At 38.8% G+C, this 21,683-nt stretch overlaps 3 protein-coding genes across 3 annotated transcripts in view; 2 read left to right on the plus strand and 1 right to left on the minus strand.

Moving 5' to 3' along the window:
- The window catches only part of LOC114353722 (uncharacterized threonine-rich GPI-anchored glycoprotein PJ4664.02), a 41,651-nt gene extending 26,294 nt beyond the window's left edge, over positions 1–15,357 (plus strand). The window contains exons 7-17 of the mRNA XM_028305799.1: positions 39–6,210; positions 6,287–6,421; positions 6,922–7,184; positions 8,185–8,314; positions 8,816–8,962; positions 9,616–9,738; positions 10,415–10,502; positions 13,731–13,782; positions 14,047–14,160; positions 14,621–14,739; positions 15,243–15,357. Coding sequence (XP_028161600.1) covers positions 39–6,210; positions 6,287–6,421; positions 6,922–7,184; positions 8,185–8,314; positions 8,816–8,962; positions 9,616–9,738; positions 10,415–10,502; positions 13,731–13,782; positions 14,047–14,160; positions 14,621–14,739; positions 15,243–15,357 — 7,458 coding nt within the window. The remainder of the gene's footprint in view (positions 1–38; positions 6,211–6,286; positions 6,422–6,921; positions 7,185–8,184; positions 8,315–8,815; positions 8,963–9,615; positions 9,739–10,414; positions 10,503–13,730; positions 13,783–14,046; positions 14,161–14,620; positions 14,740–15,242) is intronic.
- Positions 15,358–15,621: 264 nt separating this feature from the next.
- On the plus strand, positions 15,622–19,065 carry LOC114353724 (uncharacterized). The gene is made up of 7 exons (XM_028305801.1): positions 15,622–15,736; positions 16,336–16,432; positions 16,664–16,727; positions 17,162–17,363; positions 17,908–17,992; positions 18,373–18,450; positions 18,854–19,065. Exons 1-7 carry the CDS (start codon positions 15,645–15,647, stop codon positions 18,884–18,886), a joined length of 651 nt encoding a protein of 216 aa, XP_028161602.1. The 5' UTR covers positions 15,622–15,644; the 3' UTR covers positions 18,887–19,065.
- Positions 19,066–19,664: 599 nt separating this feature from the next.
- LOC114353723 (ankyrin-2) overlaps positions 19,665–21,683 on the minus strand; it is a 63,009-nt gene continuing 60,990 nt past the window's right edge. Inside the window, 1 exon segment of the mRNA XM_028305800.1 lies at positions 19,665–21,214. Within this exon segment, the coding sequence (XP_028161601.1) occupies positions 21,154–21,214 (61 nt within the window). The 3' untranslated portion in view covers positions 19,665–21,153.

The following is a 21,683-nucleotide window of genomic DNA, read 5'->3' on the forward strand; positions in this document are numbered from 1 at the left end:
CTATTGCTTTATCTAAAACCTTGTTTATTACATTTCAGACCAAATACATGGAGGTGAAAACAATCCATTCGTCGGTCCCCAGCAGTATGTTCATAAATAACTTCCCTAAAATCGATAAAAGGATAGATAATGAGGACCTTGACAACTTCGATTTGATACAACCCTCAGAGGTTGGTCATGCTCCTTGCACGACTACCTCATGCTCGTGCAGTCATACCAAAACTGAAGGACTCAAAACTAAATACACTCAGATCGATGCTTCAGCACCCTCAAAATACGGACTCAAGACTTCGAAGTACGGATCAACAAAGTTCGATCTAAGACCCACTCATAAAGAAACTTTGGACAAGAAAACCAAATACGGTCCTTACGAATACGAAAGCAATCAGCAAGCGCCTACTGATAAAATTGTAGAGAAATACACTGAAGTTATTAATGACTATTCCGATGAGAAAGATACGAGCTCCGTTGAAGAAAGCGAGCTATTAACAAATGAGCAGGCACCAACTCCTCCGAAGAATAAAGTGTCTAATAACAAAAACCCAGAGAAAACTAAGCCTGAAAAACCACAAAAACCCAATAAAAACAAATTCGTTGTGGCAGATCTTCTGAAACTTGGGAGCTTAGGAATCAAAAGCCTGTCACAGTTAGCGCCTGTTATCGAAAAAATGACTGGTGGTTTCATAAAGCGACAAGAAACTAACAAAACAACCTCTACCACAACAACCACTGTAAAACCAGCTGTAAAATTAACCGCGTACAATGTTAACAAACGAGTCGACACTGACGTTGAGATGAAACCTAATAACTTTCCCATTTACATTCCTGTTGATGAACTAGAAACGTCTGAGTCGCAGATGATCTTCACAAATGCTACTTTGCATCAGAATCTGGCGTGGGCGGCTGAACACAAGCAACCTAAAGCCCACATAGTCCCACCTAAAATAGTTCACGAAAGTCCACTTGTCAACGGCGGCATACCTATCAGTCCTGGTGAAATAATTACCGCCAACTCAGATGTCATAGTCGGAAAGCCAGCCGTGGGCGGGCCATTAACCTTGGCCGCGAGTGGAATCAAGTTGCAAAACCCGGTGAGCCCACCTATCGACAGTTTTGTTGCTGGCAATGAGGAGTACTTGATCAGAGACAAAGCTCCATACAACGAGCAGTCTTTATTAGCCACTAAAGTCGACGACTCGTTTGATCTAAGGCCACCGCAGTTACCGAAGGTAAAATCCAAACCAAATAGAATGCCGAGACCGACTCAACCTCCACATGTTCATCAAAATCTCTTGTCACCCAATCATGCACCTCACCGGAATCCTTCAACAAATGTACCGCAAAATGACGTTTTGATGAAAACAGAACACATAAAAAATACAAACACAATTTTAGGTAATCATGGTCGGCCAGCTTTCCTAGATTACATTCCTTCTCTAGGAAATCCTACACCTTCTTCAATAAAACATCACGTTGATTTTTCAACTTTGAATGAAGATGAAGAGATTCCAGATAATAACCCAAGTTCGTCTGAAATCATTAACACGAGAGTAAGAACTGATGGCGATTACGGCATTAATAGTAATACTGATTCAAGTAAGCCGTTCTTAGTTGACATTCAGCCTTCACGAGTTGCCAACGTTTTGATACCTCATGGAAGTTCCACGGCCTTAGTATTTGCTGGCTCATCGGAACCACATAAGACTGGAGATTATGTAGATGATCCATTACCTTATCCAGAGCCTGGATACTTCGGCAGCTTCAGTATAGACGCACCACAGATGACAAACGTGCATAATGTGGCTCCAAGTAATAACAAACAGTTTTTGCCAACGCCTGAAATTCAATCACCTATGAATTCCTACAAGCCTTCGTCACCGCAGTACAAAGATCAGCCACCCAGAAATGATTTGAAAATAAAATGGAAAGAAACAAAACGCCCTTATGAATTTAAAATTCCACCGCCTACTAGTAACCAAGAAACACACGTGCAAGTCGGTCCTCAAATAACCGCGTATAATCCAGATATCTATCGTCATAATGACGGAAACTTTGAGAAATACAACCATGTTAGGGGTGGCGATAAACCAAAGAATGGTAAAGATGTTATCGACAAAGAATACGAGAACTACTTAGCTGTGCCACCGCCTCCACCTCCAAAGATGCATTTCAATTCTGAATCTATGTACGAGAAAAATAAACCTCATCTGCAAAGGCCGGTTGTCCACACAAAACCGGTGCAAGATATGAAAGTATTCTTGAACATTCAACACCCTGTGCCTGTAACGCCCAAACATGAACAGTTGCCTCCGAAAGTCACATCTGAGATCTATTTCGCTTCACAGTCTCCTAATAATAAACCCTCTCCGACATACACTATCCATATTCCGCCAGCACAAGGCTCTCACTATTCTGGAAATTCTTATGATTCATCAAAGAATGTGCAAGTAAATAAAAACCCGAATCCTAGTCATAATTCATTCTCAGTATACCCATCACCAAACGTCGCAAATAAGTCAATACTAACCAATGAAATACACGATAAAGATAATACATACACCGTCACTTTAAATACTGCCACAAACGTCGCCAGCAATGTAGGCGATAGTGGCCAAGTAATAGGCTCAAGTGTACCTGTTCCAGTTGGTGTTTCAACAAACGTTGGCCAAATGAATACCGATATCCCTATTGGCACAAACTTCGCCATTAGGGTGGAAGACGGTCCTTCACCTTTTGAAAGTTACGATCTACATGAAAACCCAAGCCCCGCAGTCATTTACAATGAACGTCCTCATTCTCATGTTGAAGTCACAGTTGGGGACAATAGATGGAATAAAAGTACAACTCATGATACTGACTCAAAATATTACTCAACTGTACAGAATATTAATGTGCATAAGCCAGCGCCACCAAGAAATCCTCCTAAGAAGATTGAAAACCAGTCAATACCACCTTCGTTGAACAGTCACGCTAATTTCCCAATGGTAAATGAATACACAACACCAAATAGTGTAAATGAGGATGTTAAACCTGTGACGGAGTACATAGATGATATAAAAATAAGTAGTCAACAAAGGCCAGCCAAATTAATTCCAAATATACCTACTAATTCCCACGGTTGGTATTCTAGTGGTCTAATAAATGAAAATACTTTAAGTAACATTAACAATATCAAAGTCGAAGCAACAACACGAAAAGTTATACCAGTATCACAAGATTACAATAAAGATAGTATTCCCGACTTTGGGCAGAAAATTTCCAGTGTTGGTAAACCTCCTTCAGAATTTTGGCCACAAAATGGTGCACCAGCTCTGGTAAGCTTTAATCTTGGGAAACCATTCTCAAAACCTTTAACTGAAAGACCACAGTATGTCGATATTCCTTCTAGAACAACAAAACCGTTCAGTAATAATAATTATAACCCAACTTACATATCAAACTTTGATTCTGTAAGACAACCGGCTTATGACATACCAGTAAGAGATAACAGTGACGAAACAACTACAACTAAGACTGTTAGAGTTTCAACTGAAAGACCAAAGCCAGTCTATGAAAACTCAGAAGAAATATACGATGGCGAGGAAGAGGCTGAATCACATAGCGAAGCTGACGGTGAAGTTAGTTTGGAATCAATGAAGATACCTGTCGTTAGCTCTTCTAGTGAAATAGAAAATAATGCAAAATCATCTACAGAAATCACACTCCTTCAAGATGAAGTACTTAATTCCCAAAAAGATAACTCAAACAAAAATGTCGGATTCGTACAGTTTAACCCTGGCACGCAAACTGAAAAACCTTTTGGAACATTTAATAAATCGAAACCCTACCAATCAAATACTATTAAACCAATTTACGAAAATCCTCACTATCAAAGTCAAAAACCACGGCCGTTTACAATCAACAGTGCTACAACATTGGATCACCAATTGCAACAGCCTCACTGGCAGATAAATCAACTGATGGAAAACTCTACGAATATGTCGTATGAAGAAAATCTTGAATTGAATTTAGGTGAAGAATTAAGCACTGCAGCGTCTTCAACAAAACGACCACCTTCGACGCAGAGAATTCCACCTTATAGGCATACACCACCTGAATCAAAATACAAACGACCACCAAGACCTATTTTCTCAAGACCGAACAATGTATCAGCTGTAAATGACACAAATTCAAACATAATAACATCTACCGTTCATATCAAAAACAAGAAACCTCTAATAGTGGAAAAGGGTACTGAAAGGCCTCTATCACCGACATACACAAGTACTTCAGACTTTAATAGGTCATCCAGTGAAATTATTGACTTGTCTCCTCCTCCACCAACGATGGATTATAACTTTAAGCCATCGACCAATGATGAGATGATAATGGGTATGAGTCCACCGCCGCCTATGACTCCACCAGCCATAAGACCTCCTACCAGAGCTCCAGTTACTCCCCGTCCTATCCCTGTCAGAACACCTCCACAATACAGACCGACAAAGCCTCCACGAACAATGCCTCCTAGAATACCAATGACACAAAGACCATTAAGAAAACCCATCAACAGAGATGAAGTATCTACGTACCGACCCAGCTATGACATTTTGAAAAATATGCATCGACCATCTATTATTCGTGATCAACCTTCTTCTCAACTACTTCCTCCTCCACGCGAAATACCTTCCAGAGTTGTCAACACTGTAAATGAAATCCCTGTACCTACAGCTAGTCTAGCTTCAGTGCCAAACCTAGTTTTCCCAACGCCGATATCATCTGGTTGGCTAACATCATCTGGAATTGATTTCTCGTCTAGTTTCAACTTTGGTCCTACTCCGATTCAGTTCCCTGAAGTTATCGAACCATCTAGAGCTCCTGAGGTTATAAACGAACCTTCATCATCAGAGAATTCATATTCATATGAAACTGAATCATCATCAGAACACGTCGAAGTTACAAGTTCTGAAAAACCTGTGACCGAAGATAGAGTATTTACAACAACGAAAGAATCAAGCGTAGAATCTATTACACAAAAGGCTACTTCAAGTAACGAGGACAATATTAGCGATTCTGTAGCCAATGAGTCTAGTCAGGAAGATCAAACCACCGATCGAATGAAAGTTGTTCCGATCGTTAATAATTATAGAAATAGGACTCGTAAACCATACCCAGTTCGTAATGAGGACCGTAAGACTTCGACTAGCAAATTCAGACTACCGAAACCAACGTCAATAATAACGCCTACCAGGACATTCAGTCGTCCAGAAATCTTATATCCAACAAGACACACTTCGATACGTAAAATAGTAAGACCGATACCTTCGCGATCATCCCCTGAACCAGTTGTAGATATTGAACCAACACACATTATAGAAAGCTCTAAAACATTCATAGACGAACATATTATAAAACCAACGACAGTGCTGGAAGACTCTGTATTGCCTAGTGTATCATTGCTTGGCAGCAGTAGTCTAGGTGATCGCCCAATTTCAAGTGTAGTTACACCAAGCTTAGACGATGTCCCAGTAAACGTTAAACCAACTCACCACGCTGGTAATGAAGTGAAAATATCTGACGAAGCTGTACCGACTAAGACCGAGTTTAGGACTGCCGTGATTACTTTGACTAAGACGCTATCTGAGTCACCAAAGACGATTTCAAGTATAAATTACGTAAACTTGACTCACACTTTGACAGTAACGCATACTGAAACGAGTCTTGTCAGTCAATCAGAAGGAGCTATAACACAAACATTAGTGCTAACAAATACACACACTTCCACCATAGTCGATATTGTGACAGAAACTCACACGCAGGTTCAGCCAACGACTATTATAGAGACCGTGACTAAACACATTCCCATTGTCCAAGTTACTCCTACATCAGTGAAAGAAGCACCGGCTAAGACTCAAATACCTTTGGATGACATTTCTATGTCCTACGAAGATAATGACAATCTCATCATTAAAGACAAGGATACAACAGAAAACATTATTCAGAAGATTGAGTCTGAAAGTGAAGGGGACAACGACACCTTCTTTGTAGTGATGAATAAGTCACAAAATGGTGGGCAAGCGCCTCCGGTAAATACTGAAATTGAGCTGGGAGATTACGATGGAGTGACCAGAAATGAGCAAGTTAACAGTAACGGCGTCTCGCAAGTTCTATTTGGTGATATCTTTTTGGCTGGAACTCCTTATTTGGAGACCAAAAACGTTGTTGATACTCCAGGTAACTATATCAATGACTTTATTAGAACCTTAATATTACACTTACGTATCTATATTGTTTTTTTTTCGTATTATAGGTGTAGCTTATGGTAAGGAATGTCAACCAGACTGCAAGGCGTCTCGCAATGAGCGTTGCCAGAGAATAGATGGAATTATGAAGTGTGTATGCAGACCAGGTTTTGCTAGAATGTTCCCGGATAGACCATGTAAACGTGAGTACAAATCTAGGATTTGTTTGAGTAATAATTACATTTTTTGTTTATAAAATAATAGTTTTCTAGATTCTGGTTTACAAATTGATGTCTTTAAAACAAGATTCAAATTTGAGCTTATCATTTGTCCAAATATTTTACTGATATCGATTTATTTGTATTGTCTGCATCCTTGATGTATTAACGAATGTACCTTAATTGTATTTGTTTTTTCTATTCTTTGCATTAAGTTAAAGCACACAAATAACACTGTTTGTTTGCTTGTTTAGCTTGTACCAAAATAAGTTTGTAATATTACTATGAGGATAATAGTGCTGGTTGCGTAATAGTATAAGTTTATTTAATGTTCAGCAGTTGTATTTGCAATATTGCGCAATTGTTTGTTATCCCAAATAAAATAAAATAAATAAATAAATAGAGAAATTAAACCCATCATAGGCTCGATTTATATTCAACTTATTTTTATTCCAATTTTCTCAACCCTTATCGATGTTTTTCAGCAACATACACCTACTCAGTGAAACTGGCGCTTGGTTCCCAAGGAAATGAGCGTCTGAAATTCCACGAGAATCTCTCCGACAACTCCAGCAAGCAGTACCATGCTCTGGCTATGGCCACCCATGAGGGCATCAACAGGATGGTCATGCAGTCAGACCTGAGGGATGTGTACCATGGGGTCCATATCACAGGGTTCCATCCAGTGCAGATCAAGGAAGATGATGGGAAGATGTATCAAGGCGTGATAAACGACTTCTATGTACAGGTAGGTATTTAAGTAGAAACAGTACATGTTTTAAAATTTTAGCTCTTTTAAAAGGAAATGGAAGGGGGTCAAAAGTGGCTCCAAATGGTTCGTGTAATATTACACACGGTGCTGCTCCTTAGTTTTGTTACTTGGACTTGGCTTGACACGCTACCACGTGTCTAGATTTAAATTACAGTCTACGATAATAGAAACTGATAATTTTAACAACAATTACTTTAAAGACAAACAACATGAAAGTGGATTTCCAGCTCTCTATGGACCTATCTAGTGATTTCAATCAGCTGATCTAATATTTGATTGTAAATATATAACCCCTGAAGGAATTTATTTTATCATAATAATATTTCAGTTTCTATTGGCGCGAAATATAGGTATGTGTGGTAAAAAAAGCATAGTTGACACGAATTGAATTAATGACTACTCTTCCAAAGACAGTGGATACTTAAATGGACCATTTCTTAGAAATAAAATGACCGAGCATTGTAATAAAATGTAATGGATGAAATTCAATTACATGCTTCAATAGTTTAAAAGCAGTTACGGCTTTTGTGTTAAATTTGATGTCATCATTGCTCTACTTCAATGCCATTGTCGGATACTTTTAGAAAAGGGCCATTATAATATCCATGTCAATTTTAAACATTGAAGTAATATTACTACGTATAGAACAGACATCGCGAACAAAATATGTACAGAGCGGGGTGCGGGGCGGGAATTTGACGGACAGCTGTCAGTCAAATCCATGACTATCAAGTTTCATAATTTATGGCGATAAAATCTGCACCAGAAAATGTCGTACTTCATTGACAGGATTGCACGAATAGTGACGTTTCTGCGGTCGCCTCATCATAGACATTGTGAAACGATTGTGAATATAAACAAANTGATTATTAAAGTACAAAAGACGAACTTAATGTCATATAGAATTCTCTCCCAGTCGATCTTTGGGCCAAGTAGAAAAATTGCTGAGATTCTTGAATAAACCCTTGATTTCCAGCTTTCCGACAACGCTCACGAAAGCCGTCTGAAGGAGGTCATCGAGAAGTACCTGCGGAACAACAACTACAGCCTGGGAGGGACCGACGTCCATGCTGCCTCTGACCTGGTGGACAGACTGGATGTTAGCGGTACGTATTTTAATTATAGAGTTCCGTACCCGAATGTTTATTTATTACCACTTTAACAAAGAAATAATAAACAAACCGATCGAGTTAACTGCGCACCAGGCAGCCGTGACGTCACATCGACGCAATGAGTGGGAGGGAGAGTCACATTCCAGCGAAGTGCGTAGTTTACTCTATCGAGTTGTAAGGCCCAACGCTGCGTGAAGCGGAATCCGCGCTCGGAAAGCCCTTTGAAATCCGCTGCACGCATCTGTAGACCTAAAATGAAAAAGAAAAATTATGTGTATACTAGGTATTTAAAGAAAGTAGCATTTTCTAAATAGATCCGACCGGGATTCACTCCTGTGATCCATTCCAAAGGTGACTGCGTCATCATTCCTAGTAACCATTCTTTCAAAACCCTGTCGGCAGGGTCTACTTGAAGCACTTCAGTAAACCATCTAGATGTCACTAAAAACCAAGAGTTTTTGCAATTCGTAACCATTCTATTGTTATTTTTCACAGACTTCGACGAGTGCACCAGCGGGCAGTTCCACGACTGTTCGGAGCATGCGCAGTGCTTCAACCTGCGCGGGACCTACACCTGCAGCTGTCTCGAAGGTTTTGCTGATCTCAGCGTCAACACTCTGTACCCTGGGCGGATCTGTTCTGGTAGGTATTGGACTTATTTATAGGGTTACTTTTTATTTTTAAGTATGAGGCCAATCAAGAAGTTTCTACACTTGATTATGAATAACTTTTACTACGAGACTTTTTTCTCTAAAAGAGATACGCCCGTATTCACAAACATTACTATGAGGTCTCACAGTGCGCGTGGAAGCACAGGGTGCCACACGAAACAATCACAGAGCTCTATTTAACGCTGTGCGTTCGATTTGCTGGTTCACTTAAGCAAGCATCGTATGTGAATACGGGCGATAAATAAACTACTTGTACAAAGTTCGTATTTACAACAATCAACAAGTCCAATGTCAGATATAAGCCCTAAAATACTAATCTATGGCATGGCTTTTAAAAGATGGTAAATATTTCCTAAAAATGTAAAATGCGGCATCGGCGTATAAAAAATCTCAACCGCTCTAGGTAGATAGAAAATGCAAAATGTTATCTAAGATGTGAAATTAGTAAGCAAAATCTCTCTTTTCCTCTTACTAGAGGGGAAGGAAGAGGATATGAGGAAACGAAAAAACGAAGTAAGTAAAGCGAAACGTCTTTAAGGAGGACTACGTAGGAGGTTAGAGGAAGATAGTGAGGATATGGAAAGTGCTTGACCGTTTTTAAAATATTTCTTATTAATATTCCAGCCGAGCCGGTGGGCTGCGAGCGCTGCAACTACCACGGCGCGTGCTACTCGCGCGACGACCGCCGCGTGCTGTGCGAGTGCTTCCAGTGGTATGCCGGCAGCTCGTGCCAGATCAACCTCAAGGGTAAGTGAAGATTTTGCTAGTAGCTCTTGATAGTTTCAGATAGTTTAGAGTAAATCTATATCTATAAAAGCGAAAGGTCACTGACTGACTCTCTCACTCATCACGAAATCTCAGAAACTACAAGTGCTAGGAGTCTCAAATTTAGCATGGGGGTTCCTTTTAGAACGTAGGTGCTCACTAAGACGGGATTTTGCAAAATTCAACCCCTAAGGAGGTGAAACGGGATCCACGCGTACGAAGTCGCGGGCAGCCGCTAGTGTAGTATAAAAGTACAACAGCCGTGTGGTTCCGGCAAATTGGAATATGCTCAGGTGGGCTTAGCATAGAGTAGAGGTTCACTCTTTCCGTTGATATCGTAAGAATGATCTAGGGAGTTAACATCAAGTTTTCCAACTCGTCTAACCAGCGTAGGGAGGATGGGTCAAATCCTGCTCTTTCTTCTGGTAAATCAGAGAGTCTTGCTCCTGCAATGAAAACTATAAGATCGGCCTATAATGATTTGTGGAGGCCTGATGTGATCGCTTAGCCATCTTTTACGACATCCATGGAAAGAGTGAGTGAGTTCTAATCTGCTGGAATCATACATCCTATAGCATAGGCCCACAATCTTTCATAATTTGTATCAACCATTTCCAGTGCAGATCGCCCTGCTAATCATTTCCACCAATCATTCCAGTGGTGCTGATCTCCCTGGTGGTAGCTGGAGCCCTGCTATCAGTGGTGCTGGCAGCGTGTGCAGTGGTGGCGTGCAGTCGCCCGCGCAGGCAGCCGCGTTCCATCGTCNCAGACAGACAGTCACAGTATTAGTTGGGATATAGTTGGGATAGTTGGGATATGGAATCAGAAGTGGAATGTAAACTGGCAATTTTACTTACAAAATAAAGTCGAATAACATGGATACCTACGATCTAGAATCTTGCAAAGTGTATCTAGTCTAGTGCTGCTCCTGTCTAGTCTAGTATAGTACAGATGAGAAAGCTGGTCTTTGATTGCAAATTAAAATAACTAATATTGAAACAGTTAACTCCTTGATTGAGTCTATCATACTACCTAATGAACTATAAGTTATGAGCTCTGATGGTCTGAAAATCAGCATAGTTGACACAAATTGAATTAATGACTACTCTTCCAAAGACAGTGGATACTTAAATGGACCATTTATTAGAAATGAAATGACCGAGCATTGTAATAAATGTAATGGATGAAATTCAATTACATGCTTCAATAGTTTAAAAGCCGTTACGGCTTTTGTATTAAATTTGATGTCATCATTGCTCTACTTCAATGCCATTGTAGAATGCGTTTAAAAAAGGGCCATTATAATAATATCCGTGTCAATTTTAAACGTCTCTTTGGGTACTCTCTTTATAGTGACGTTAACATATCCAGATATGGCATGGTACTTTTACTTTTTTAGAAAATTATTTTTGAAATGGTACAACGCTATCTGTTAGCAGCGCAGTGTCACTACAGGTTTTGTTTTTGTCATCTTGGTGCTAACATTTTTTGCTTACCTTCAGTAGGTATTTGGTTTTCATGATTATTAAAGTACAAAAGACGAACTTAATGTCATATAGAATTCTCTCCCAGTCGATCTTTGGGCCAAGTAGAAAAATTGCTGAGATTCTTGAATAAACGCTTGTTTTCCAGCTTTCCGACAACGCTCACGAAAGCCGTCTGAAGGAGGTCATCGAGAAGTACCTGCGGAACAACAACTACAGCCTGGGAGGGACCGACGTCCATGCTGCCTCTGACCTGGTGGACAGACTGGATGTCAGCGGTATGTATTGTTGTAGAGTTCCGTACCCGAAATTGCCACTAACAATGAATATGAGGAGAAATGTGAAACGGAGTCCGTGCGCGAAAATCCCACGAAAGTTAATGCGTACTTGGTGGATCTGAAATGAAAAAAAAAAAAACAATAATTCTAATTAAATCAAAGTGTAATTCAAAGAAAGAAACATTTTCTAAATAAACACGACCCGACCGGAATCCAACTTTTAAGATCCCCTTGCATAGCCATAGGCCAATTTCTACGTCATCATCCCTATTTAAACCATTCATCCTAATCCTGTCAAGCTTTTTAGTGAATTTTCGCGAGGTCTCAAAAATATCAAGGGGTTTTTCTAGCGTTTAACTCAGTCAGTACTTTGGGACATCAGCGAAACTTCAAATGTGCTTCAGATTTGTATGCTCTGCTACGTCATAATATTATTATGTCAATGTCACCCATCTGGTGCCGATCCCATACCTCAGACACTGACTGAGACACTGAGTAACAAAGACTATAGTACCTAAATTTTCTTCTGTCTTTCACAGACTTCGACGAGTGCACCAGCGGCCAATTCCACGACTGCTCCGAGCATGCGCAGTGCTTCAACCTGCGCGGGACCTACACCTGCAGCTGTCTCGAAGGTTTTGCTGATCTCAGCGTCAACACTCTGTACCCTGGAAGGATCTGTTCTGGTACGTGTATTATAGTTATTTAAAAACAAATAGGTAAACAAAGCATACATTAGAAGGTTTAAGATCAATCACTGTGTACTTCGCAAAAAAATGCGTTTCGGAACTTTTTTCAGTTTTTGCTCTTAGAGTAGGCGCACACCGTTGATTTTTCGTCGGCCGATAGTTTAGTCGGGCAGTTGATCAGTATGGGCATGTATGGGAGTGCGCACACTACGCCGATTCGATTTGGCCGATTCTTCATACAATTTAAAATCGGGCACAACTATCGGCCAACTAAAAATCAACGGTGTGCGCCTACTCTTAAAGTTATTTAAAACTAGTAGGTATGCGCTTCTGAAGAAACGAAATGTAGGTACTTATTGCTCATAAGGTTTAAAACAAGATAAGCCAAACCACAGCCACGCCATAGCTCTATAAAACCTTTTAGCCCTTGGAAGGTAGTAAATTTTTCCTGAAAAGTCTAAAGATAGTTCGGTATCGGAGTCCAAAACTCTACCGCTCTAGATGGAAGCGGCAGAATGTTTTCTAAGCAAATTAGGTAAGGATGAATGGGACAAAATGAATAAATGACGCAAGGAATGATTATATGAAAAAGCTAAGTAGGAAAGGAATAGTAGAAGTAAAGATGGATTTGATACGGAATATTAACTAAGCTTTGACCATTTTTAAATATTATTCTTCTTTTGCCTCACCTTATCCCGAAACCTATTTTAAACATTGATTGTTAATATTCCAGCCGAGCCGGTGGGCTGCGAGCGCTGCAACTACCACGGCGCGTGCTACTCGCGCGACGACCGCCGCGTGCTGTGCGAGTGCTTCCAGTGGTATGCGGGTAGCTCGTGCCAGATCAACCTCAAGGGTAAGTGAAGATAGTTGCCATACCAGGAAGCAATGGGTTCCAGCCCCTTGCTGCTTGCATTACAAGAGTTAGCGAAATGCATGGTTTGAGCTGGAGCAATGCCGGCTTTTGATAAAGCTGCAGATAGTTTAGAATAAATGCAGTATACCGCCGAGTGGTCACAGCAAAGAAGAATAGAACCACCTCCACTATTGCTGTGAATGTCATAAAAGATGATCAAGGGAGAAATAGACTTATTGGAAAACTTGATGTAAATACGCACATCAAGTTTTCCAATTCGTTAAGCCCGCGTGGGAGTGAAGAGGGAGGAGGAAATCCTGCACTAAACTCTGGTAAATCGAAGAGAATCTTGCTCCTTCAATGAAGACTATAAATGACCGGCCAATAACGATTTGTGGAGGCCTGATGTGAACCCTTAACCATCTTTTACGACATCCATGGAAAGAGTGAGAGCTCGTAGTCCTATTCTAATCTGCTGGAATCATACATCCTATAGCCTATGCCCACAATCTTTCATAATTTGTATCCACCAGTTCCAGTGCTGATCTCGCTGCTAATTATTTCCACCAATCGTTCCAGTGGTGCTGATCTCCCTGGTGGTAGCGGGAGCCTTGCTATCAGTGGTGCTGGCAGCGTGTGCAGTTGTGGCGTGCAGTCGCCCGCGCAGGCAGCCGCGCTCCATCGTCGCTTGTATACAGAGCATGCCGAGTCTGCACCAGGTAAAGTCTAGAATCTTACATAATAATATAGTAAAAAACTCATTCGGGTAGAGTGCCCTCTGTGCCAGTTGCTTTAGCATTCTGTGCTCACCTATTTGTTGTTGTTGTTGCTTGTTATAGCTTAGCACTTTTGAGAGCACTCACATTTGTGAAGAAGGCCCTAGCTAGAGATAGTCTGAAAAGACAGTTAAAGAGATATATTCTCAGTATTTACTTATTTGGATCTAAATAACGGTTAACAAAATTTATATTGGTTAATTTCAGGGAGCAATGCCATCCAAACAAAGAGCAGACAGAAGAGCCCTGATCAGCGAGAGGCCGGAGTCTGGTGACGCGTCTAGTGTTCAGAACGCGTCTCTACCTTACATGCCTACGAAGGTAAATAAATAATGTATAATGGTTTTCAATATTTTTTCGTTAAAAGAGCGAAGGGACTGTAGACAAATCCTCTACTTTCCTCTAAATAAGAGAAGGTAATTCTCCTAGTGACTCAATTACCTGTGATGATGATGATCATCTGTTAAATTCTTCTGTCGGCCGCCTCACCAGGTGGCTTGCGTCCTTTAATACTGTGTCAGTAGATGAGTAGAAGCTGGCAGTTTGAGTGTGCATATGGGAGTGTATCTTACTGATCTGTTACGTCATAGTTTTAAGACTAGAAGGCACCTTTGAAAATATAGAAAGAAAGACAGAAAAAAGAAAGAAAGATTTATTTAAAATAAGAAAAATATTCAATCCCTAATTCCTGTTTATTTTATTTAAAATAAAAAAATATTCAATCCCTAATCCCTGTTTATTTATAAGGTGCTAACATTTATTTTATTATAACGTGTTCCAGCAGCGAGCGTCAGGCAAGAAGTGCGTGATGTCGGAGCCGCCCGCGCACGAGGCGCCCCCGCCCCCCGCGCCCGCCGTCATGATCCCGCGCGCGCGGCTGCACCCCCACCACCAAGACAGGTTCACCCACAGTTGCTTATGCTACCCGCACTTTAGATCCGTGCGTGCGTGAATAGAATGCTAAGTTATTTTAGCTTAGGTCGTATAGGCCAACGCAGTTTTCGTTGAAAATTGACAACACTATCAAAGACAATGTCAGCTATGCGAGCTAAGCTACACAAGCTTGGCCTGCAACCCGCAACAAGACGTATCAGGTATGACGTCACGTCAGTAGTCGTATGTTTGCAAGATCGCACACACAACAATTTGATGGTTACACACTTAAGAACTTGCATGGTGTGGCTTGCACCGCTGGCGTGCTTTTGTGCTTTCCCACGCTATTTTTTTGGTAGCTGAGTGCAAAAGTTAAAAAGTTTTAGTAGTTTTGATTTGTTACAGCTTTGGTAAAAGAATTTATTGTATTGAAAAAAGGGGTATAATATTTGTTGATGATTTTTAGTTTTAAAACTTGAATGTATTAATCCAATAAGTTTCTCTTGTCACTCTAACATTTTCTATTGTAGCCGAGAGAATATTTCAAAGAAGCTTAGCCTAGAACTGAGTAGCGAGGCGAAGCTGATCAGCTACTTGGAGTCAGGAGCTGTCAACAATGATGAAGAGGTAATGTACTCAATATAGAGACAATTGGTANACCGCCTGACCTGGTGGCTTGCGTCCTTCAATACTGTGTCAGTAGAAGCTGGCAGTTTGAGTGTGCATATGGGAGTGTATCTTACTGATCTGTTACGTCATAGTTTTAAGACTAGAAGGCACTTTGAAAATATAGAAAGAAAGACAGAAAAAAGAAAGAAAGATTTATTTAAAATAAGAAATATTCAATCCCTAATCCCTGTTTATTTATAAGGTGCTAACATTTGTTTTATTATAACATGTTTCAGCAGCGAGCGTCAGGCAAGAAGTGCGTGATGTCGGAGCCGCCCGCGCACGAGGCGCCCCCGCCCCCCGCGCCCGCCGTCATGATCCCGCGCGCGCGGCTGCACCCCCACCACCAAGACAGGTTCACCCACAGTTGCTTATGCTACCCGCACTTTAGCTCCATACTGAATCATATCAAACAATGTTAGATTCGGTTTCTGAATTGAGGTTTTTAGATTGAGCGACTGAGCGTGCTCATCATCATCATCAAGTTATTTAGTATCCAATGCAGGAGCACGGCCCTCTTTAATTTACCACAGGTCTGAAGGAGAAAACGTCTACTCAGAAACCGAATTTAATGGGCTCTTTCGAAAGGTATTTTGAGCAGGACGTCATCAGACGTGGGTTTGCAAGATTGCACACGGAAAACAATTTGGTTAACCACCAAGCAAAAAGGAATTCAAAAACAGCATGCTTCATGCCGCTTGCATGGCGTGACTTGCTTCGCTGCCTCTAAAATGTAGAAAATTCCCCACGCTAGTTTTTTGCTGATGATGTTTGTTTGGTAGCTGAATGGCCTAGGCTTCTTGTAGAATTAGATGAAAATTGCCAAATTAGAGTAGAAAACTTTAAAAAGTTTTAGTACTACCTAAAATGGATAAAATATATTTTGATGATGATTTCTCTGTGGTAAACCTTTGATGTATCAAGCTCTTGTTACACTAACATTTTTTATTGTAGCCGAGAGAATATTTCAAAGAAGCTTAGCCTAGAACTGAGTAGCGAGGCGAAGCTGATCAGCTACTTGGAGTCAGGAGCTGTCAACAATGATGAAGAGGTAATGTACTCAATATAGAGATAATTGGTACTTCTGCTTGTAAAATATTTAATATTTATAAGGGTGGGTTGCACCATCTTACTTTAATTTTGACAAACGTCAAAAATCTGTCAAACTTCATACAAAAAGCACCGGTTATCGTTAAATTTACTGTCAAATTTAAGTGGTGCAACTCAGCCTAAGACTATAAAGAGACTGCTGTTACTTTGTTATAACTGTCAATATTTTCAGATGAGAAGGAAGCATAGTATGGAATCTTCTTACAGCGCGAATAAGGACAGGCATAATAAACAAGGTATGTATTATTATGACACGAGACCCAATACGTTAAAGCACGTCTCAATCGCATTATGAAATATAATTCAAGAACCTAGAAAAAAATCTAACTTTAAGTACTGCCCTAGGACTGAAAGTGCTTCCAAATGAAAATTATTTTCCGAATGAAATCGTAAAACGTAAGGGGACTTTTGATAAATAACTTTTTTTAAAACTTATCTGTGTAGAGTTGCCATTAGCTTTTTTTATTTTCAAACTTTAATCATCAGGATCAACTGTAGCAGCTTTGTCTGTTCTTACCACATCATCATCATCATCATCTCAGCCATAGGACGTCCACTGCTGAACATAGGCCTCCCCCAATGCTTTCCATGTTACCCTGTTAGTAGCGGCCTGCGTCCAGCGCTTTCCTGCTACCTTTGTGTGTTCTTACCACACTTTTATCTAATCCAGGAGCGCTAGTATCAGCTGGATTCAAAGTGTCGACGACCATCAGGCCTGATGAAGCCAACATCAAAGAAGACAGGGACGACCTATCATCAGTACACAAGGCGGACCTCGAAGCGGACTTAGCAAGATTCGATTCCCTGCGGAAATCTTACAGTCAAGAAGACATTTCGGAATGGACGGATGCTGAGAGAAGAATTGGTGAACTGTAAGTGACTATATTTTGTCCTTTTTAATAATTATCTTAAAATACTCTAGGGGCTTGTTCCCAACGCAGCGCAGACATATTCTTTGCAGGATCCCTTTAAGTATTTTAATACAGTGTGAGTCACGTTAAAGTGCACATATGAAAATAGGTGAAACTAGACCTTTACAATAAGTAATCGGAAGAAAAAAAAATCTATAAAAAATAAAAACTCCAAAAATTTTTGACCTCTTTTTTGTCGATAAAAATAGGTCTAGTTTCATCTATTTTCATATGTACACTTTATCGTGACTCACACTGTATAGTTCACACAAACATCACGTTTGCAGTGTTCCGCAAAAAACCTATCCGTTCGAATTTGTAATTCGAATTTCAGACACACACAAAATTAAATGTGTGTTCACACGACAGTCCAGGTTTGCGCAATCTTGCATTACTGGATCCCGTAAATTGGATTACCGTGAGAACGAGCCATTGTAGATGTAACATATTTTACCATTTTCATGGTTGATGACTAGTTTTGTTAAACAAGACTTTTTTTGTCCAGGACTCTATCAGAGGCTCGTTCGATTGGAGGAACGTTACCTGCTAGCACAGGGAGAGCTGCATCGTCTACTCGTCTTACACATCAGGTAATTTTATTATTTCAATAAAATAAATTGCTCTAATTGACCCACTAAGCATCTACGACAATGTCCTAGCACCTATTTACAATTTGGACTAGGCAAATTTTATTTTTAGCTATTTTGGGAGATAAGTCTCTATTGAACAGCAAGTGTGTGTATGTTTTGGCGCGGTGTGGCGATTTCATAATATTTGAAAGCCGTTGTCTTACGCTACACTATGCCACAGCACGTCTATGCTCATTGCTAAACCAAAACTTTACACCTTAATCTTTAGATATCCACTATTAAGCCTTGTTTTCCTTTAAGCGTAGAATAATTAATAGTAACGGACCCAAAACACCTCCTTGCGAGAGTCCTGTTTGTAAATAATTAACTATTGCATGCAGGAGGCCAACACCATGGCTGAGCGAGACCTTGGATCCACTTTCCTCCTGCCGCACGTGCACCTCTATAAACCGGACCTTGTGGGTATCACAATTCACAGCACTGTAGTTAACACCAGACACAGAGTCAAAAGCTTATCACAAGTCTAAACTTTAAAACTTCTACTAATCTAAACCATGAGTTCTTACTTGTTAAAGTATCAAGGGGTGATTTTAAGAAGTAGTCATACTAAATTGTGATGAACTCTTGATTCCTTTATATGGTGCTTTATTATAATTAAATACAAATTATAGCACTCTTTTTCTCTAATACTACTATCACCTTTTCTCTTAGCGTACATCAATTTCTATTAGATTCCCATTATTATATTCAACCCAGCTATAAACTATTACTTTTGTAGTCTTTACTATGCAATCGTTGAATTTTTCTGTACTGAGACACTATGATGATGTAGTACTAATGATTTTTCCCTTTATTTTTCAGACGAGTGATGTTTCAGAGTTCGATTCATTGTGAGGGCTTTTCAAGAGTCAATCATAGTATTTTCAAGCACTGATTTATTTTCTATGACTTTACTTATTTTTACCCTATGAGGCGTTACTTTACCACCAAAGTGAAGACTTATTTATTAACTATTTATTCTTATTTATTATCTTACTTTAAATCCATTGTTGATTTTGATTGTTAACTTCTAACAGAATGAATGGAAATAAATATCGAAATGCCATAGTAAATGTAAGGAATTAGATGTAAGATATTAAAGGGTTAAGTGAAAATAATTTGAATGGGAAATCATAAAATCAAATGTTAGATAGTTTTATGATGTTGATTTCTCATTTGAAGCATTTTCATTAATAAATTGTAGTGTTTTGAAATTTTGTGCAACTTTTAGTGCCAATATTCATGACTATTTACAAATGTATAAGAATTTATGATATTGTTCTAAAATGTAAATGTATGGCATCGAAATGATAATTTTAAGTTTTAAATGTTCTTTTGCAAACTTATGTTAATAATTTGTTTATGAAATGTTTGTAATTTCAGTATTGATATTTTGTTACGTTTTTATTATTTCAAAATACTCTGCCTGTGAAATTTTGTATTATTTTTACTTTTGTAACAATGAAATATATTTTGTTAATAAAATATGTTAATTTTAAACACATTGTTTTATTCAAAATCCAATTTTCTTGTAATCGTAACGTATTTAACTAAGGGATGAGAAATAAAACCACACAATTAAATATGAGACATAGCATTTTTATTAATATTCAATAATATTTTAGTTTAATCGATAGAATATTCAGCAATATTACAAATACAACGTGGAACAATAGAACAGGGCAACTTAACCGCATTTGAAACTTAATATGACACAGTAGCAACATTAGATCCTAGCATTGTTATTATCTTAACACCAAATCCTTAAGCACACAGACTTAAACGAAATTAGACTATATGTATACATATACAAGCAGATAGCCTCATTTCCAGAGGCAATGTTACGCCCATCGATATGAAACCTTTGTAGCTTGAGGTCGTGATTATCTAAGCCTTTCTATTTGAATTTATCCTTAAATTCCTATCCACTGTCAGTCTCAATCCAAAAGCATGAAGACACACTAACACCATGTTCTAGAAACAGGTTAGAAGATGATACCACCCTAAATGGTCTGACTGTGTCCCCATGATACGTCGTAGCGAAAATTTATTTTACCTCGACGTTACCTTACCCATGGCGCTTAAAGTAAATGTTTATCCTTTACAAAGAATACAAAACTTTTGGAAGTGAGCAAGCATTTTACCCAATTAAAATGGTATATACTCTACGGCCACACGATAAATTAAGTACATTGCCTATTATAGACGCTACATCTAAGAAAAGAGATCCAACGACATAAATTGTTTAAATGTGAATTTTTGAAACTGAAGCAATATTAATATCATCTAAAATAACTTCACCAATGACTTTAATGGCCGTAGATGCTTACCCTACATTTTGTATTTCTACCTATCTACTTATGTAAGAAATTGTGCAAGAATCAAAACTGAGATCGTCAAAATCATATCAACTGCCTGTAAAGTTAGTATCTAAAAGGACAGATTTTTAGTCGTTTAATACATCCATCTGTCTACCAGAACTCCAATATCAAAATCGATAGTATCGGGAATGTACCTACTTACCACTTATGCTTATAAAATATTCAATAGTCCTACAGTGTTAAGTTTTACTGAGTAAGCGGTAATACCCAAACTAAAAGCTAAGCGCTACCTAAAAGGATAGGTCGAAGTTACATGGACCAATGTCGTACAAAAACCGACTGTTCAGTACAAAAATGAGTACCAAAATACTATCCGATACAGAACTTGATTTTTACAACCATAATTTGTACAAATATTGGTCCGCAAGAATATTGGACCAAATGTTTGATATCCGGGTTGTAAAAACAAGTTCACGATCCTCAATTCATTAGGAAGATTATTCTTAAGTGAAATTGATAGATCATAGTAACACATCAATGAGTATAGGACTTTCAATGCGAGTACAAAGAGTACTACATGGTAAGAAACTTTACGATAGTCTTATAATACTTGATATTTCACCTACGTTGTTTAACTTGACTACACGACTATTGTACTTCAGGTAACAAGATCTCATTATTAATAATCAGTTAGTAACAGCAGTGCATCGAATGCCTTAAGCTATATCAGCTTTAGCTGCAATAGTACAAAAGACTAGAATTAAAATTAAAAACACGAAAAGTAAAATTTAAAATGCAGATTTACTTCTTGGTTGTCTCGTCAATGCTAGAGGGTGGTGATTTTGCAATCATCGTGAGAGATCTGAAAACAATATTACAACAAATAAAATTTAAGTTACTTCTGAAAGTTTTAAACATCTAACGAATCCTTTGTTCCCAAGTAATAAGCAAATTAATGGAATTTATGTGGGTGCGTCATTATCTATCTGTCAAAATTAAATATCTGTTAATTTAAATAGTTTAAGTATTGTTGATAATGGTTACATATTAACTAAGCATGAAATAGACGAAACAAAGCTTCCATTAGATAGTAAAAGTAGAAATACATAAATATTTAATATTTTAGATTGTCGACTAAACTCAAATAACACTCAACATGCTATTTGTATGGATTCAAAAAACTCAACTCTCACACTTTTTTGTAACAAAGCAAAAATCAATGTTTATAAATACATAGAAATAAATACTGATGATAATGATGATGATAGAGCAAACCATATTAAAAAGCATTACGATACAAAATCGTGTACCTATTTGTTGAGATTTTCTTG

The sequence above is a fragment of the Ostrinia furnacalis genome, unplaced genomic scaffold (genome assembly GCF_004193835.3).
Source record: "Ostrinia furnacalis isolate ACB-3 unplaced genomic scaffold, ASM419383v2 OfSCF1799, whole genome shotgun sequence".
Lineage (NCBI taxonomy): Eukaryota > Metazoa > Arthropoda > Insecta > Lepidoptera > Crambidae > Ostrinia > Ostrinia furnacalis.

Coding starts and splice junctions, on each gene's coding strand:
- LOC114353724 (XM_028305801.1), top strand. CDS start 15,645: ATGTCGGAGCCGCCCGCGCACGAGGCGCCCCCGCCCCCCGCGCCCGCC. Junction 16,433..16,663: donor CTGTCAACAATGATGAAGAG/GTAATGTACTCA, acceptor CAATATTTTCAG/ATGAGAAGGAAGCATAGTAT. Junction 16,728..17,161: donor GGACAGGCATAATAAACAAG/GTATGTATTATT, acceptor TATCTAATCCAG/GAGCGCTAGTATCAGCTGGA.